General features: G+C 38.0%; 1 protein-coding gene across 7 annotated transcripts in view; it reads right to left on the bottom strand.

Moving 5' to 3' along the window:
- Positions 1-20376, bottom strand: part of UNC79 (unc-79 homolog, NALCN channel complex subunit) — a 237087-nt gene that overhangs the window by 176787 nt on the left and 39924 nt on the right. For 6 of the 7 annotated variants that reach the window (XM_045073073.1, XM_045073079.1, XM_045073063.1 and 3 more), the window contains exons 3-5: positions 16182-16486; positions 12823-12993; positions 3868-3960 (exon numbers count right to left, since the gene is read on the bottom strand). In XM_045073073.1, the coding sequence (XP_044929008.1) occupies positions 3868-3960; positions 12823-12993; positions 16182-16486 (569 nt within the window). The remainder of the gene's footprint in view (positions 1-3867; positions 3961-12822; positions 12994-16181; positions 16487-20376) is intronic. The other variant, XM_045073076.1, reaches the window with a different exon arrangement.

Genomic DNA, 20376 nt, shown 5'->3' with positions numbered 1-20376 from the left:
CTTTTCATTCTGTGCTCTCTCCTAAGCAATCCCACATTCATATACAACTTCAGGTACCATCTATATGCAATTTAATAAAGGCCACTGGACACTTATGTGTAGGTTCAAAGTTCATTACTGTAAGCCCAGAGCTCTATACAGAGTTCTGGGCTCATAATACAACTTCCTAATTATCTTTGCCTCTTTTTTTTTTTTTTTTTATGGAAGCTGATTTATTTGCATTTTTGTGTTTTGGACATATAAAATTGAGATGATGTGTGAGATTTTTTTCCCAGTTTGAGATAAAATTGACATAGAACACTGTATTAGTCTAAGGTATGCCATCTCCTCTTAAACAGCTCAGAGATACCTAACATGATGTCCAAAACAGATTCGAAAGGATCCCTCAGAAGCCTGGTTTTCTTTGTCCAGTGTCTCCTTTCTCAATGAATAGAACCACCATGTATTTAGTTTTGCAAGCCAAAAATTCTGATATGTCACCAAATCCCATCAATTTTACTTTCTAGATACTTTTTCAGTCTCAATTGCCCCTGCCTTCTTTACATGCCCAGATAAATGGCATGGCTCCTTCTGGATCAATCTATCTACTCTTCGTAATCCGTTCTCAACTACAGTCAGGTTCATACACACACAACCACCCTAAGTCCTCCAGTGCTTTCCCACTGGACGTGGATAAACACAGGACTCCGAAACAGAGCCCATATACCCGACATGTTCTGGCCTACAGATGCCCCCAGTCTCACCTCCCATGAGACAGTCCTCACTCTGAGTTCCAGCGATGCCAATCTCTCAGTCCCACCTGCTTGCCAGGCTTCCCACTGACACATGAGACTCTTCTACCTGAATCCCGCACCCCCTATAGGCCTTGTAATGGTACTCATCCTACAGTCCTCAGAGAAAAGGCTACTTCCCCAGAGAAGACCTCTCTGACCTCTTCCATAAAAGGATATCTCCTTTTTTAGGGGCTCATTGAGCTAAGTACATCTTTCCAAGAACTTTGTCACAGCTGAAACTTTACATTTGGTTTTCTCTCTCTCTCTCTCTCTTTTAGAAAGGGAGAAAGACATGAGGGGAAGGGGCAGAGTGAAAGAGAGAATCTTAAACGCGCACCATGCCCAGCGAGGAGCTATATGCAGGGCTTGATCTCACGACCCTGAGATCATGACCTGAGCTGAAATCAAGAGCCAATCACTTAACTATGGTCTGAGCCCTCCAGGCACCCCTTCACACTTGCTTTTGTAATTACTGAATTCATGTCTTCTCCCACCACTACTATGTAAGTTTCATGAGGCAGGGGCAGAGGTCAGTTCTGTTTTGCTAACCATGATGTCTCCAGTGTCTGGCACAGACTAGCTATTCAGTGACTATTTATTGAATATATAAATAGTCCTCTAGATTTGGAATTTTGTTCTTCAGCCATCAGTGTGTTCTCAAGTACAGATGTTCCTTTCTCTATATGTCTGTCCCATGAACCCAGTTCAGAACCGTCCCCTGACTGCCTCATGAACAGACCTAGAAAGTCCCTTTGTGTAAATTTCTTCAATCAAAACTTTATCCAAATTTTAAGACCCATACTTTGCTCAAGTGGCACGAAGATTTCCCTGATCATTTCAATCCATAGAGTTCTCTCCCTCTGATGAATTAATACTACCCACAGTATTTATTTTGTACTTTTCAAATATACCTTATATTATAAATTAATGATTTCTGTGAATATGCCTAATATTTCCAATGAGTCATATATATGCTCCATAGCATAGCAAGCCCCATATCTTATACTTCTGGGTGGTTTTCACAATGTCTAGCTCAGAACCATGAACAAAGAACTTACTCAGTTAGTTGAACAAGGTCTATGCTCTACCTTTGATACGCCATAGGCTACAAGGACCTAGCTGTCACTTGCTAGAAAATTAAACAAAATGAAGCCCTACCTCTGGGTCTCTGTGAGCCCTCTGGTGGGTATCACCTCAGTCTTAACCCTTTCCCCACAACATAAAACCAGCTATAGGTCCTGACTGTCATTTTTAGCATGGAATAGCAGGCACAGACATTCCCCATGAGCAGATTCGGAAATAACAGAAGTAATGCAATCAGATCATAGTGGTTTCCCAGCGGAACATCCAACTCCAAGAAGAAAATGGCAGATTGTCGTGGTTTGCTCTCTGCCCTTGACTGAGCATTTACAATGTGCCCGTTCCTATGTTAGGCAAGCACTTCACATACAAAGGCTTATGATATTTTAAGGCACTTAAGAAATGAGGAAACTTGACCTTAGGGAAGTTAAAAAAAAAACTTGTGCAATGTTAACACTAACTGGCAATTTACTGGGGAGCTCAGAGATGAACCCACAGACCTCTAAACTCAAAGCACACGATTTTAGGCCCTCTGCTTTACTGAAAAACTAGGACCAAAGCCTCAGGAGGAGACTTCAACGTACAAGACTCCAAATGAAGGGTGTTTTCAGAATATAGTATATAATAAATATAAATGACATTTTGAGGGTCCTCTAAGCAAGAGTGAGATAGGAGTAGAACTTCCAAAAAATTATATATTTGAATTGCTCATACAATGACTCAATTACTCAAGGTGTTTCATATTTAAAGAGTAACACTCCAAATAAAGAAGCATTAAGATTTAAACATGAAACATTTTTTTCTGGGCACCTGAGAGGCTCAGACTCTTGATTTCGGCTCCAGTCATGATCTCAGGGTTGTGGGATCAACCCCTGCCAGGAGCTCTGCGCTCAGCACAGAGTTGGCTTGAGATTCTCTTTCCCTCTCCCTCTGCCTCTGCTACCCCCTTACTCTCGCTCTCTGTCAAATAGTCTTCTTTTTAAAAATAAAACATTTTTTCCTCATCCTGCATCAAAAACTTATTATTTACAATGAAATTAAGTAGAAGGTTGAAAACAGTGCCACCAAATTGGTTCACTTTCCAAATCAACAATAAATGAAAATTAAAACTGAGTTCACATCTTAGTATGTGATACCAATAGTCAACCCCTTTTTAGGTCAGTTTCCCCAATTTCATATGTAGTTACACCAATGAACAGAAACAAAACCTATCCAACATTACTACGTATTGAAGAAAATACAAGTCAAAACAACAAGATATTATTTTTTGTCTGTCTAACAGAATACAAATTATACTTTATTCAATGACAGGTTACAATGTTCTCTCACACATAGTTAGTGACACTACTAAATTTTTTTCGAGTCCCTTAATTCACTAATCCCTCTTTTATGAATTTATTCTAAGGAAATAGTCAGAAACATAGTAAAAAAAATTATGTTCAAGGATACCTGTGTGGCATTAGAGTAGCAAATTCACAAAATATTAATAGTAGTTATCTCTAATCACTTAAATCGTAATGATTTTTACAGTCCTAATTTAATTTATTCCTATACAATTGTATTCAATTTCCAGTCAATGTCCTAAAATTGTGTCCCCAAACACTCTAAAAATAATCAATCGTCAGCAAGATTACTGTTAATAACAAAGACAAGGGGAAGTTATTTCAACTCAGAAGTCTGTCTTGTAACACATCTCCAGTTTTCCATCCACCCAGAGGTGATCTTCACCTGAGACTTTCTAGCCTACTCGCTTCATATCTTGTTTAACAATTGTTTTTTGGGTGCCTGGGTGGCTCAGTGGGTTAAGCCGCTGCCTTCGGCTCAGGTCATGATCTCGGGGTCCTGGGATCGAGCCCCGCATCTGGCTCTCTGCTCAGCAGGGAGCCTGCTTCCTCCTCTCTCTCTCTGCCTGCCTCTCTGTCTACTTGTGATCTCTCTCTGTCAAATAAATAAATAAAATCTTTTTAAAAAAATTGTTTTTTAATTCAGTCAAGCCACTCGAATTTCCACTGACCTGGGTTGGATGTGTATTGCATTGCAATCATAAGCATGGATGATGCAGACAGATTAACGTGGGCAGGAACGCCTTCTCTCCTTGAGGAACCCACTGAAACAAAACATTATTTCATTAGGTACAAGTAATCTCTATGTATACTTCTTATTTTACATTTAGTGTGAGAGCTGATAAGACACTTTAAAAAAAAAAAAAAAGTCTCAACCCATTCAATGGATGCTTTGCACAAATAAAACCACAAAACATCTGTCCTAGCACACAAATGCCATGATTGTCATCATCAATGGCAAACATTTCGTGAGAATCTACAAGGAGCAGAAACAGTGCCACAGTGTGATGCAATGGCTTTATAGGAGATGTACTTAGATGTGACCTCTGCTCCCAGGATGTTTATATCTAGGTGGGAGAGAAAGAAAAAACAAAACCTTCCATGTGTCCAAATATAAAGGCATGTCAAAGGTTATCCCAATAAAAGTAAAAATAAAAGGTTTATTTATTTTGAAACAACTTGAATGGGTTAACTTTTGAAGATGCAGGTGAAATAACAGTCAACTTTTAATGGGGACCTTATTAATTCAGTCATACACACCAATTTCAAATAGTATATTATAAAAAATTACATATTAATTTTTTTATCATCTTGATTTTTCTTTCAGAAAAATTACATATTAACTTTTTTAACATCTTGACTTTTCTTTCAGAAAAATTACATATTAACTTAAAAATTATTTTCAACTCTCACAGATCATGAAACAATTCTATTCAAATCTTCACATGTAAGTCAACAGCAGTATCTCCATCACCATGAGAATAACTTTTTTAGCTTTCCAGAGCTTACCATCTCCATATCCAACCAAGCTGTTTGGAAGAAAGCACTTTTTGAATCTGTGAGGACCACTGTCACTGAACATCTTATCCTGTGCCACAAGTATTCAGTCACAAAGCAAGCTGGTTTCTTCAAAAGTCATCTCACAGCTGTATATCCATGGTCTCCACACGATAACCACTTACATCCTGCTTTTAAGACATCTTTAAGTGGCTTGTTTACAATGACATCCAACACTATATTATATTTCTTTCTCTCTCTCTTTTCTAGTGGCATAACAGGTAACTCCAAGTAGCATTCAAAACTAGCACCAAGGGGGGTCATTCAAGATACTACTCCAAAGAGTTGTTTTCTCCAAAGAGTACTCTATTATTCTAACCAGTAATTGAGAGAGGGCTCCCATAGGAGAATCTTCGAAAGGACTCAAATAGGGGCACCTGGGTGGCTCAGTCAGTTGAGGGTCTGACTTCTGCTCAGGTCATGGTCCTAAGGTCCTGGGATCAAGCCCCACATCAGGGTCCCTGCTCAGTAGGAAATGTGCTCCTCCGTCTCCCACTCCCCTGCTTGTGTTCCCTCTCTCGCCATCTCTCTCTCTTTCTCTGTCAAATAAGTAAACAAAATCTTAAAAAAAAAAAAAAAAGGGACTCAAATATAAAAAGAATTCCTTTTCTCAGGGACAATTGCAGAAGCAGGGGAAACTTTCCTTATAGTTAGGCTTGAGTGACCAATTGTCAAGAAAGCATGAACAGAACGGCTTCCAGTGAGTATGACAACCTCCGTCAGCCAGCTCTCAATTTCCTACACACAACAGAGAAAAGCACTAATGTGGGTAACAACAAAAAAGCAGATGACCCACAAATCTGCTTTATTTTATTTTACATTAAAGTACAATACGTGGAAATCTCACCTCCATCCATAAAGAATAAGGCAACTTATAAAAAAAAATGTATGAAACAGCCATTAAAACACAAATATAAGATTTGTCATGGAATAGAGAACACAGAGAAAATTTAACATGATTCTATTCTTTTCATTGGATGGAAGACTTTGACCACAACACTGGATGGCAACCTTTACAACAGCTTTACAGAAATAAGCAAGCAAACAAAACAGATGTATCCTTAGTTTCATTCAGGTTCCATTTACCTGAATTTGCTTTTATTAATCACTTGCAGCTGGGCTCCTGCTACGTCACCAAGCAGGCCAGAGTCTGGGAGATAAACTAGTTTGGCTGTGCAATATAAATGAATATTAATAATTATACAAAGGTATGCAGATCAGGTCAACGCTCTTGGAGGGTAAAGCTGATCAATCAAGTGTGATTAATCAAGGAAAGAACTTTGAGCCACATCCTAAAGAGCAAGATGCAGCCGCTCTCAGACTTCAGCCAGGGAGCTTGTTCAAATTCACTTTGGGGCCCATATCTAGAATCTGACTCCATCAGCTTGGAAGCAGAAAAGCTTTAATAAGCACATCAAGTAGTTTGTTGTTGTTGTTGTTGCTTAATGTATTTGACAAAGAAAGAGAGCAGAAGCAGGGGGGAGGGGCAGAGGGAGAAGTGGGCTCCCTGCTGAGCCAGGGGCCCCATGTGGGGCTCGATCCCAGGACCCTGGGATCATGACCTGAGCCAAAGTCAGCCACTTAACTGACTGAGCCATGCAGGTACCCCACATCAAGTGGTTGTGACGCAGGCGGGCCCTGAGCCTGGTGGCAGGAGCATTACTAGAGGGGAAATAAGAAAGGTGTGCAGGCGTGCGAGGGAGAACTGGGTGGCCCTGGGCCCTTCGTTTAAGGGGGAGTGGAGGGTGGGGAAGGTAATTCTTGTCTCTGACATACTCGTGGAAAAATAATTACAAATATTTTAATAATTACATATATATATATATATTTGGTCCTTTCGGGATAAGGGCTTTCACCACTGTTGAAATTCATGTGAAACTTTTTAATAATAAACATTTCTTTAAAAAAAAAATTAATAAATAAAGACTACTACAAAGGGAGCCTGTGAATCCCTGTGCCTGGAGGCCTTTAAAAATGGGAAAGATGCCCAAAATGTCTCGATGATTTAGGTGAGGTCTATTTGGAGTAGAGCCCAAATGGCTCGACGACCTTTGGCTGTCCCTTCTACCCCTACAAATCCATGGTCTCCCTCAAGCGTGGTCAACCACAAAGCCAAAAGCATTCCCCTGGCTCAAACCCTAGGAAACTGACTCCAGCACCTCGACAAACAGATACTGCCTTGCAGTTCTTAGCCTTATAACAGACGGGATAAAATCACTGCCATTCTAATTAATAAACGTGCACAGGCACACATCATTTATTGAATCTTGGTAAAAAGGCATGCATGATGTAAATAGATGTACGGCTCATACAGCTTGTCCCCATGAGGGTATATAAAGCCAAAGCTCCATACAACGGAAGGAAGAAGAGAATTAATCAAAGTAAGAAAATTTTACATCTAATATTGTGCTCAGGAAATACAATTACAAGTTCTAAGGCCTATTTCCTGATGCTCCCGGCACCACCAGAATAACGGTTATCAGCATTCCTTTCCTCTATGAGCAATAACAATTCCTTAATCTGTTCCTGCATTTTATAGCTCCTAATGTACTATCACGTATAGCTCTTATATGATTCTCACCAAAAAGAAATAAATAAGTAGGGATGCCTGGGTGACTCAGTCGATGACATGTACAACTCTTGATTTCACTCAGGTCATGATCTCAGAGTTGTGAGATCCAGACCATGTCCGGCTCTGTGCTGGGTGTGGAGCTGCTGAAGATTTTCTCTCTCTCCGTCTCCCTTCCCCCTCCCCACCGCCACTTGTACTCTCTCCCTCCCAAATAAATAAATAAATAAATAAGACTTAAATAAATAAATATATTGGGGAAACCATTTTATAAAGAGAATCAGATTACTTGCATGAGAGCACCAACTTAATTATTAGCCCAAGTCACTTGACTTCACAGGTAACACTCTAGTGATGTATTCATTCAAAATTCATTTAAAAATTCAAAAAGTATTTTTTTCATACCCCTACATACCAGGCATTTTTCTAACCCTAGAGACACAGCCATAAACAAGACAGGCAAGCCTTTGTCCTTACGGAGCTTAGATGCTCAAGCAGTACCATCCATCGGCCACATGTGGCTATTTAAATTTAAATGAATTAAACGTCAATGAAAGTCAGTCTCATTAGATTCATTTCAAGTGATCAATTGTCACATGTGGCTAGTGTATTCCCACGGAATTTTATAAAACATTTCCATCATTGCAGAAAGTTCCATGGACAATGCTGTTCTAAGAGGAACAAGCAAACAAATACCCATGAAGAAATAAAGCAGGGCACAGGAATAGGTAGAAAGTGATGGAAGGCCTTGCGTTAGCTTGAGGGTAAGGAAAGGCATCTCGAAAGGTGTGACATTTGAGCTGAGACCTAAGGAGAGTGAGGAGGAATCATATGACCATTTGGGAGAAGGACTACTGAGACAGAGAAAAAGCCTCGTGTCTTTATGGAACTGAAGAATGGCTAATGAGGACAGCACAGGGTGAACACACAAGAGGCAGTAATGAGGTAGTAAGGTGGCAGCAGTGGCCAGAGCACAGAGGGCCTTGTGGGCCAGGGAAGGACATTGAATGTGATTGGTCAGAGTGATGCAATATGATGAAGGAAGTGACGTAGTCTGGTTTATGTGTTTGGAGCATAGCTCTGGCTGTTGGGTGGAGAACAATTGTAGGATGGCTAAGAATAGAAGCAGGGAGATCAGTTCAGAAACTACTGGATGGGTCTGGGTGAGAGATGGTAGTAAGTAGTCTGAATTGGAATATACTTAAATAAACCCCATTAACCTTATACTTTTATAAGGGGTAAAGGTAAGAGAATCATCTGGGAAGAAGAAACACAGTCTGGTGCCATACAGTAGAACCACTTCCTTTGCTTTGCCAGATTGCATTGCTTACATTAGCAAGTGTCTTGTTTCTGTAAGCAGAGGGATTTGTGTTCCATGAGTTAGGGTTTGAGCACAAGATACCTATGCCTTCAGAGGGCATATCAATTCAACGTAAGAGGAAGACTGAGACACCATGACCCAAAGTCAGCACAGCATTAAAAGATGTGCAGACTGCTAGATAAATGAAAATCACAGAGATAAGATTGCCCATTAACAACTCCTAGGCGGAGGAACTTGGCTGGCTCAGTCAGCAGAGCATGCAACTCTTGATCTCAGGGTTGTAAGTTCGAGACCCATGATGGGTATAAAGATTAGTGTGAAAAAAAAATTGCAGAAATGCTCTGTCAGATCCTATGAGACCAAAGCCTATTATAGCCATTATTGTTTATTATACAACAAATTCTAGGGGGAAAAAGTCCCAAGCCCCAGAGGCTGGCCCCTTTTCTCAAGCAATATTTAGGACAATAAAACTTCAGGACATGTGAATTTGAGCAGGATACTGGCATTAGTTGCTATGGTATTTGACCCATCTGTCATGTCTATGGGTTTGGTCTGTTCGACATTTGTCCAATGTGATACAATAGCCAAAGGCCATTCCTGTATGTTATCTCATGGTCTTCACAACAAACACGGGGTGTAGGCAGGGGAGATCATGATTACTCACAATTCTATAGCTAAGGAAACTAAAGTTTGATGAGGTTAAGAGATCTGCCAGGAATCGAAGGACTAAACAATTTAGCTTTTCTGTTTCTACTCCAAAACATTTCTACCGATTGAATAATAAAGCTCTTACAGTACAGTAAGGCCTACTTTATAAAAATGATCATTAGCTAATAAAGCAGGTTTTATATATAGAAGGCTATTAAAATGTCATCAATATATTGTGTTGGGTTCTATATCTTTTTCCTATATATTTATTAGTTTTTGCAGGATCACAGGAATATCACACACATCCTCTGTAGGAGTAGTAACTGTAGAACAAAAATGATCCTAGAACCAGATATTCAATTCGACCACATGATTGCTTTTAAGTCAATGCAAAGATCTGAATGAACCTCTGTTTTTCCTAAGGGCAGGTGACTTTGAGGAAATTTGAGTTGCATGACACTGCACAGTCTAGGCTACCAAGATACACTAGAAGGGTCTTTTACTGATATCATTGCTCAGGCTTATTACCATCTTTGAAATAACATAGCCTACATCAGTTACTGTCCATTTGGGATCAGCTTTTCTCTTCTCTGCCAACATCCATATCATCTGCCCAACATCCATATTTCAATTTGGTCCACAAATTACAAATTTCTTATTGGAAAAAGAGAGGTTTCCATGGTGAAATGCTAATGACTTTTTCAATTCTTAGTAATCCATATATATGTATATATACATATATATGTATTTTAAATAAAGCCTATTGCACATACTTGGAATACAGAGAAGAATATCTGTTTATGGAAGGAGTTAAAAAGCAAAGGTTATGTCAAAGGAGATTTTTATAATAAATTGCAGTTTCCTCTGCAGCACCTCAAAAAGAGTTATTTAAAACAAAGGCATGGTACTTGGTTTATTGACAAAAATGACGGGAAGGGCCTAAGGGAGAAACGTGCATTGCCCTTACAATGACAGAGCTTAATGCTCCGTTAGACCCAGCTCAGAGCTTCATATTCTAGGTTCTTAATGATTCAAACATTTAACACCTGAAAAACTGTCCACATTGACATTTGACCTGGCAAACACCACACCGAGCAGAGAAAAGCCTCCTTGTCTTGACGACTTTTGTCAAGTACTCAGAAAATGCAACTTCCTTCATCCTAACCTCTCAGTCCTGAAATAAAAACATTCTGGAAGAAGTTAAATGCCCCTCTCTCTATCTTGTTTTGGTTGGGATTTCTAGACTCTGAAACAACTTCCAAAGACAGAAACAACGTGGATGCCAGCAACAGACACAAATTCTCAACGTCTGTTCATTTTCACGTAATTAATCAGGAACCCACTCCTCTTTCTCTTTGAATCTGTGTCTTTGCAAAAAAACAAATACAAAAGAAATACCTGAATCGTATAATAGAATGTGCCTTTAATATTACTACTATTTACTTTCAAAGATTTAAAGGTGTCAAAAACTGGCTATTCCTCAGCCCATTGGCCTGGTGATGAGAAGCAGAAATCAGGAGTAAGAAACCAAAACCCAAGCGACAAGGTAAATGAACTAGATCAACAACTGGGTTAGAGGAATATATGTGCCTCTTACATAAAATAAGATTGATGTTATTTAACCTAGAATTAGTAAGCCAGAAATAACCTTAGAGATGGAACATGTTTTCCAAACCCCTCCTTTACAGCTGGCAAAACAATGGAGTCCCAGAGACATAAACAGCTTGTTCATAATTTAAATGAGCACCAAGTCGCTCTACTAATTAAGTATTAAAATTCACGTAAATGTTGTAAACTCAACTTACTATTTTATTCCCCTCAGGTACCAAGGCTCACACATTTAAATAAATAAGGATTCTAATGGGAGTATAAGGCATGTTTGGGGGTCTGTGAGGATTTAGAAATTAGTGAGGATTTAGAATAAAGAAATAACTAGCCAGTTATCACAATGTTTGATCTGTGTGAAGCATAACTTCAGGGACCTGATAGAGTCAATGACTTTCCCTAAACTATTAACTTATTCCTAAGAAGGAGGGTACAGGGAGTTAGATTAATGATAACAAAGGTACACTGCAACTGTAATTCTTTTAAAAAAATAAATTAAAACAAAACAAGGATTCCTATGCCTAAATTTAACAGTGAACACAACTAAACAATTCTGAGATCCATAACCATAAGTGAAGTCCTTGTCAGGTCACATAGAACAAAAACAAAAAGAGAGGGAGAGAATGATCAAATATTCTATTACTTGAACCATATAATCAGTCTGCTTATTTTTTTGAATAGCTATATAATTTAGATAGCCGTCAGACTCTGCTGAAAAGACATGAAAATTACAATTCCAGAGCTAAAATTAAGCTTAACTGTAAACCAAGTAATGGAGCTTAAAGGTACCTATGTTTACCAATTATTATTCCATAGCAACAAGCAGCAAGTTAAATAAGATCAAAGGGACCTAAAATTAAAATGGTGAAAAATGATCACTAGGAATGGAATATGATTAATAAAAAGTGTTGAAATGGAACAAGAATTGAGGGAAGGAGAGACATAAACTAACACTTAGCACTTAGCACTGTGTCCAGGTGAATCAGAAACCTGAACCAGGTATCCCAACAACCCAGGCAACTAGAATTATTATGCTCAGTTTACAGGGAAGAAACAGAAAGGTTAGGTAACTTGCCTAGGGCCACATAGCTAGTTTGGTAGCACAGCTGTTGATGTGAATCTAGATGTGTTTGACTCATAAATCCACCATCTTTTCAGGTTACCCCCTGAAGTAACCTCTGAATTCATAACAAATTTCTTTAAAAAAATACTTTAAAAGGATGGTGATCATAAAGACCACAACCCAATCTGTTTTTTCTCTTTGCTCATGTCCAGAAAGACTACAGAATTAAATCTATAAAAGTGAAATAGAGTTCAAGTCAGCTCCGCATTTATAAACAGAATGGGTCGCAAGCCTTAGCTTCTTTCAAAGTGTTTTCATAAGTTTGGACTCACTTCATCATTACAACATCCCTGCGAGGGGAAGTTCCTGCTGACATCATTCCCCCGATGAGGCGTCAGCCACATGAGCTGTCTGACACCACACAGTACATTTACCAACGGAGCTGAAACTAGGATCTGTATATCCTGATTCTGTCTATTCCTCTTCCCATCATACCCTTCTGCCTTCAGATGCAAAAGATAAGAATTTCTATACCTAAGACAACACTCCCTCCACCTTTTGTCCTTAAGTGACAAAAATGCCATAATTTCTATGTAGGTAATATAGACTTCACCTTGATAATGTGTTCTTCCTATTCCATAAGACCAAATTATGCAAATAAAACAATTTCAAGGTATCATCATCATTCATTTCTTTGATTCTCACCATAATAATCATGCTGAAATGACAATTTAAATCACAGCACCTGTATACAGCAAGTGATTCCATTATAATCTTGAAAATCTACAGCCTAAAACAGCAAAAGCAATTTCTGTTCGTACAATACACTAAAAGAATCTAGTATTAGGTAAGATGGAACTTACATATAGCCATTGGTAGAAAAGATGTGCTAAGATATTCAATAATATCCTTGTGCAGAAATGGAGGAAAGGTAGCTAACGTTGATATCATCGTGTAGGGCAAAGTACTCAGAATATCATCATTGAGAAAGGGTAGCAAACATGTAGTTGTATAAAATATCGACTGTCCAAGATCTACAAAACAAAAGTGAGTAATCAGTCACAGAATATTTCACCATTTAACAAAATATGCTAATTCTACATTTTAAATTCTTTCGAATTGGCTTAAATTATAACCAACTATCTCTTCCTTCCTATTAAGAGCTCTGAGACATGATGCCCAGTGATGTGCATACACAGGATTAGCTCGATGTATGACTGCATTAAGAAAGATAAATACCTCGATCATGAGCTTCTCCTCAACCCTTTATCAGTCTTCAGTAATACTTGGTATTCCCATATTATTCCTGGGTTTCAGAAACTAAAAGTGCTTTCCATGTGATCATGAACCCTGAAATATCCTCTAGCATTCTTATCTCCATTACATTTTATACATGATAACTATGGCACAAAGCCATTAAATTATTTTCACACTGGAAGTTTTAGAGAAGTCGAGGGAAGGACTGGAAACGAAACCAGGCTATCTCTTCTCCATCAACCAAAGCACACTCTTCCTACATCCAGAGTCTTGGGCAATGAGGGAACATGTGCCTTCCAGCACAGCAGCCTAAAGGAAGCTGTAAATGACTCTCCGTTCCCCTGTGCATCTCATTATGAATTATCAGGGAAGGATGTGCCACCTAATGACAATCTTTCCACCAACACTTAAATGGGAATAGGAAGAGTACCTACCTCTCTTCTAGAAGGACTGTTAACAAGGCTTAAATGAGATTAACTTATGCTTAACACAGCACATAATGTGTGCTCCACAAGTATTAGTCATTTTTAGTAATATGAATAATGTTACTATTATTACCTGCACAAGGAGTAAAAATAGAGGACATTCACAAAAAAAAAAAAAAAAAAGAAAGAAAGAAAGAAGGAAAAAACCCCATATCTAGTTAGCTTTAAAATGCATCTATACCAAATCTTATTATACTAAATATATCTTTTGATAGTTCTGGGCCTCCCAATAGATGGGTTACCAATCAACACTTGACAATGAAGACTTTGATCATCTTGCTATCCATTCTAAAAAAAACTATTAGATTTGTTGGTTTTGCAGCTCCTTTACCTTCTTCATGCAATTCTAATGTCTGATGTTATTTCTGATTAGAATTAATATGCCATCTCAACAGTCACATCGACTAACAACACAGAGGACGAGGCCACAGGGCACCTCGGTGAGCAAGGGTCACTCAAGCTTGGGCTCAAGTTGATGAGACGTAAAATTCACAGGTGTTTTACTAAGAACTAACTGAGGCTATGCATCAAAGACACCCAACTACACTGTAGTCTCATTACAGAACACTGGTGCGGAAAGGGGCCTGGGAGCTAGAATATTTTTCAAATGAGGAAACCAAGGCCCCGAGAAAGAACGTGATTTCCCAAGATCACCTGACATGTGGTACCCGAACTGTGACAAGAATGCAGCCCTCGACAGCGCGCTGCACTGCCCCCCATGAGGACACAGCCTCCATCCCTGGGGCAGTGGTTCTCAAACTCAGGATACGAAAGAATCACCCAGAGAGCTCATCAAAAATCTCCATTCTCAGGACATACCCCTCAGCGATTCTCAGTCCTAAATCCCGGTTCGGGACCCAGAATTAATTCCATGTTCAAGCTCTCTCGGGGATTCTGACATGGTGGAAAAACCCTGCCGTACTGCTTTTTAACCTCTAAGGGATAGTCTAGTGAGTTTTTTTTCTCTCCTTTAAGCTCTTTTATGCAGAACAAGAACATGGTATATAGATTATAGTGAAGAGTAAAGTCACAACACAGTTGTGTATATAAAAGCAAATGTATAAATCATGCCTCCTGAAATTGTCATAACTTAACATATTAATTGCAGTTAAATGGGTTGTGTGAGTTACCAAACTGAATGCTTTTATCTTAATCCAGGGGCTCTCACACAGTGGCCCACCCTAGGACCAGGCAGGTCTAGAGTGACCTCAGGACTGGTTGTCCCAAAGGTAAGGTACTGACAGGCCCACAACCACCATGGTAGGCTCTGCCAGTCTTATGTTCAAAGAGTCGTCTCCTTTAAGTTCTGAGAGGGGATGGGAGCCCAGTGAAAGTGATGAGGCTTAAACAGCTACAAAATGATACAACAAGCAAACTTACAAATTTGTACATTTTTAAATATTCACTATAAGATAGAACTGTAAATATAAGAAGAAACAAATTGAGTAGCATTATGTCATCATTTTTATAAAAGTATATTTTTTAAAAATTTATTCATGAGGAACACATCTTACTAAATAAACCATTAAGCATTCTCTTATGAGAGTTAGCCACAATTCAAAGGTAAAATCACCACCACAATCCACCCACTTCCCAAATTCCAATTTTTCTATGCAGTGAATCTTTGGTTATCGTATTTCCAGAGACACAATTATCAGTGCTTTAAAGTTAGAACAAGTGATGTTTTAAATGTTCATTCTCTGCAAAAATCCCTTCTCTTATTGTATGGGTTTTCCATGTGATTCTCAAAAATATAATACTGAATAGTTAAGCCAGAAACATTATGATATTATTGTACTCCTTTTTATAAGTTAGAAGAATCTGGTAAACAAGCAACATAATGACATTGGCTAAAACACACTGTAGAAAGGGAAAGCATTAAGAAAAGAAGCATGCTTTTCATGGGAGCACCACTCATACTGTATAGTAGGTACCATATAGAGCTTAGAGCATCACTACACACTCTACCAAGGGCCAACATTTTGTAAGTATTGATGGCTAACAAAATTTAGAAGTGTTCTTAGAGATTTCTCCTTATTGAAACTCCCAGGTTTAAAAAAAACCAACAGGAAAAATAAGTCCCAGGGAGATTCTGTGATTTGCCCCCCAAAAATCACAGAATTAGTCAGTGGATTTGACCTGCTCTCCTTACATTTTATTGCAGGGGGGGTCAAATTTCTAAATCTTAGCCATAATTTCAACAAGAATCTCCATGACAAGCAGATCAAAAGAGGTAAATTTCCGTCAGAGCAGACTCCTCTTTCCAGCCTATTTCCCCTAAATGTAGGCCCACCTGGGTAACATCCCTCTGGCCATAAAAGAGGGAAAAAAAATGCAGGATGCGAAACACCATAATTAAGTATCTGTGTAAGAAAGGCTTTAGCCACACAAAGACCTTTCAAGCAATTTATTCCAATAACAAGTCTCCAGCACCCATAAACATACATGGACATTCTCAAAGGTTCTGATTAAATGCTCACCGTGTTGGCCATGCTGTAGTAAAGGAACTAGATCCAGGAGAGTCACCAAAGTCACGTAGAGGCCTTGATAGTCCAAAGAAGGGTAGTCTGACAAGTGAGCATCACGACTCTGCAGGCCGCGTTCAGAGGGGGCCTCTCGCAGGACGCTGTAAAGGAGGGAGCGAGTAACAGTAGGGTTGATGGAACTGACCTGCGGTCTTAGAGATGGGGTGAGTGGGAATGGCACAGGAAAAAGACACATGGTCATGGGCACTGTCAAATTGGAGGCATCTTGGTTTTCCTTCTTCCCTGTGCGGGACAAAATGCTGTTGGGGGGACAAGGAAAAAAAAGAGACAACAAAGACACAAAGAACAGCACATTACATTGAAATGACACTCTAAAACAAATAATAAAACTCCAGATACATCCCACATAAGATGCAATGGCTCCACCAGCCGTGTGTGCAAATCGAGTCCGGGTCGCACAGCTTCGTGCTCAGAGAGGTAACCAATAGCTCGAGGGTTCGTTTGTGGAAGTTGCATTGCATCTCATGTGTTATCTGGTTAGTAAGGAGCAAAAATATAAAAATGCATGTTTCAGTGCCAAACCCATGTTTTACAGTTTGTCAAGCTGGTGAAGGAGAGGTTTCCTCGAAGGAAAACCAATGGCTTTGCCGAATGAGTCAGGGCTTCTATTACTAATGGAAACAAGCTTTCAAAGCAAAGGAAGTTTTCAGCAAGACTGTCTTAATCACATAAGTAAAAACCTGCAAAATATAGGTATGGCACTTGCAGAAACATGTTTTAGCAAAGAATAAACATGTGTGTTTATTAAGAAGGTCTTAAAAATCACATGTTTATTGCATCAAAATAATGTCTATATGTATATTATGATACTGTTTCATGACATTCTGTCAGTATCATTTGAGATAATGAAGTTTAAACAGGCATATGAATTTAGAAATAATACATATTTCTAAAATGTTAGCTAAACTACATTGGAAAAGCTATAAAATAATATATAGTAGATGGTCTGCAGCATATGTTTGTGAACTAATGATAATGGTTATTTATGTGTGTGTGTGTTTTTTTTATTTTGCATGTTGGGGAGGAAACATTTTATTCTATGAATACAAAGAGTGGCTTATTAAACAGTTACCTTCAAAATTCTAAATAGGCAAGCAGTATCTGTCATAAAGCTGTACATCATACAATAAGATCTCATGTGTTACTGCTGCTACTTACGTTATTATTCAACAAAACTCACTAAACACTAAAGGAAAGATAATTTAGAGAGTTAAAAAAAAGTTTAATGGGAATAAAAATAAACTCTGGAAATAAACTGGCTTTCTTTTAGCCTTCCTTTTTAAACGAAAATGTTTTAGTCAAAGCAATAAAGCAGAAGAGTTGTAAATTTAAAAATAGAAGACATGACTGCTTTGGCCAGATGTTTAGTGTTTTTAAGTTAGGTTATACTATTTATCATTAAAGACAATCGCTATACATTATAGTGATAGTATCTGCTGCACTTAAAAAATGTTTTTATATAGTACACTTATATGCTATTCAAAGTGGATAACAATTTATGTTTCACTACATAAAAATAACCTTGTTTTACACTTAACTCTATATGCATCAAACATTACTAAGTTCTTAGTTAATGGTACTACATTTACCATTTTTACAGTGGTGTCAAGAATTGGTTAGTGTCAGGCATGCTTGCTATTTCAAGTTTACATTTATTTCTATTTACTCTTAGTGCAAAATATGTTACAATGTAAGAAAAATGACTACATGCTTTTTATTTTCCATGTGCCTAATTTACCTCGATTTCCTTTGTCTTCTGTTACCCAATGTCCAGGGGAAAACAATTAATAATAATAAAGATAATTTCAGAATAGTTATGGAATACTTCTTAGCAAGAAATACCTTAAGATTTAGTGTAATTTTTTTTTTACTTTTAAAGGGATTAAATTTACCTTTTTTGGTGTGTGATGTATTTAACTTAAAGTAAGCTTATACTTTACAATGGGATAATATCAACATTCCAGTACCATCAGATTTTCCGTCAAACTTTATACTTTCCTCATATAACTTGATTACTCTTAAAAGTACCACCTTTAAATGTTATATTCTTGCTAAGCCCAATCACCAAAAATCTGTTTTAATAGAATTCTATCCCACTAAAATTCCTTTAGAATCACAACAGATGTTAAGTCAGAAATATTATTTCCCAAATTTTAGCCCTAAGTTAGCCTACTACCAGCATCATTTCAAAATTACAAGATGCGGATCTTATAGAAGTGATATAGAAAAACAACATTTTGCCTTAAAGAATAAAATCAGCTATATATCATATATTAATGCTGTCCTTTAAATTAAGCACAGTTCTGTCATCAGACTTTTCCTTGGTGGGGGAAATATAGTACATTATTTTTTTTTCAAGTATATTTTAGTATTGTTCCAAAGTTTGATATAATTTAACAGACACTAGTCAAATCAACTTTGGAGACTGTTTTGGTATTTTTCCCTTCCTGTATATATAGGGTTCCCAAATGATAGCAGCAACAAGTTAATACATGCAGGGAGGGAGAATGTCAGCATTGAAACAGTAAAACTTCTCTCTCACTGCCTCTAGATTTAATAAGTAGGTGAAGTTGAGAAAAAAAAATGGCTGAAGATGAGTTATCCATGAAACCAGTTTTAAATCACCATTCATGTTTCAATGTAAGGAAATGTTTTAATTTGTGGAAAAACTAAAGAAGGGCTCATGAGTCAATGTACAATGCATTGTGATTTTATGATGTTTTGTGAAGTTTATTCAGAAAAAAAACTTATTTCCCCAACCAAACTGTCTAACTTGGGAATGATAAAATCATCTACCCCATCTAAAATTATTCCCCAGAGGTCTGTACACCCAACCAAAAAGAATATGAAGAATGCCCTGCTCAGAAGAGTTTGACCCAGCAACCAACTTTTCACCTTTCCTTTTCCCTCCTGAGATCCTCTTTATCAAATATTTACTCCCAACATCAAGAGGAACCAAGAGAAGAAGACCCCTGTGGGTACAGAGAAAGATGAGAAGTTGTCCTGAGGTATTATAGCACAGAAAATTAATACATAAAATAAACTTTCTATAAGATTACGAATTTTGACATTTGGATTGAATCTCTCTACACTAAACAAAATTTATTTGACCAAGCTATGCTCTAAAACTACTCTGTAGACCTCAAATCAATAATTGGAAGGTCTGTTTTCTTCCTAAGCAATTAAAAATTACAATTCAATTAAGATTTTTGAACTGAGACTAGAATCCCTTTTCAAAATGTATCAAACATTTTCTAAAGAGTTAGCGACAAGTAGCTTTCCTCAAACTTAATGATTTTTAAAAAGATTTCATGTGCTAGCACCTTGAATGGCACCAGCAGAAGATCTGGGGGAAGGAATTCCAAAAGACTGTATGACCTAGGAAGACTACAAACCTTTAAATATTCTGCCAGGTAGGGGAAAAGATTCTTAAAGAAGACCTTAGATTTTAAATATGGCCCCAGAATGCTTCTAGTGTACAATGGACAGACTCCCCTGTAGTGAAGGGGGATTAAAGTAGACGATCTTCACAGGTCCTTCTAATACTAAACGCAAACAAAATCTAAACTCTGAAGTTCCATGTAAAGTGCGTATCTGTTCCCATCCTTAGGTCCCTGCTAAATAAAAATGAGTACAACTCGGCACTCAAACAGAATTTTACCTGGTACCCCAGGTCACCATTAGATGAAGTAAATGCTCTAGAAAGATTGCTGCAATGGACAAAACTTGGACAAAGTCAACACAGTTCAACAAACATGTGCTGATCCTCTTCTGAGAACCAAACTCTGCTCTATGCTCAAGGGCTAGTAAGATGAAAAATGCACAGGAGTCACCTTCTACTAACTGAACCCCATGAACTTTATTGTGAATCTAATTAAGAGCTAAGTGGACATATGTGGACTACTCAATGCTGATACAGTCAATTATGGTAACACAATCTCTCCTCTCCTGTGCATTAGATTAAGTGAAGTTAAACACCTAGGCTAATCTCTGCCTTTGGGAAAATGTACAAAACTCTACTGAAATCAGTAAGGATTATGTGCCATGCATGAAAACCACAGGACTATTCCTCTAAAAATGCAATCCTGACTCAAATGAAGCAGCCAGTACTTAATTTTGCAGATTTTAA

This window comes from Mustela putorius, unplaced genomic scaffold, assembly GCF_011764305.1.
Source record: "Mustela putorius furo isolate JIRA1106 unplaced genomic scaffold, ASM1176430v1.1 tig00000129_pilon_pilon_pilon, whole genome shotgun sequence".
NCBI classification, from domain to species: domain Eukaryota; kingdom Metazoa; phylum Chordata; class Mammalia; order Carnivora; family Mustelidae; genus Mustela; species Mustela putorius.
Note: the sequence above shows the minus strand (reverse complement) of the source record. Positions and strands in the feature narration are given on the sequence as shown.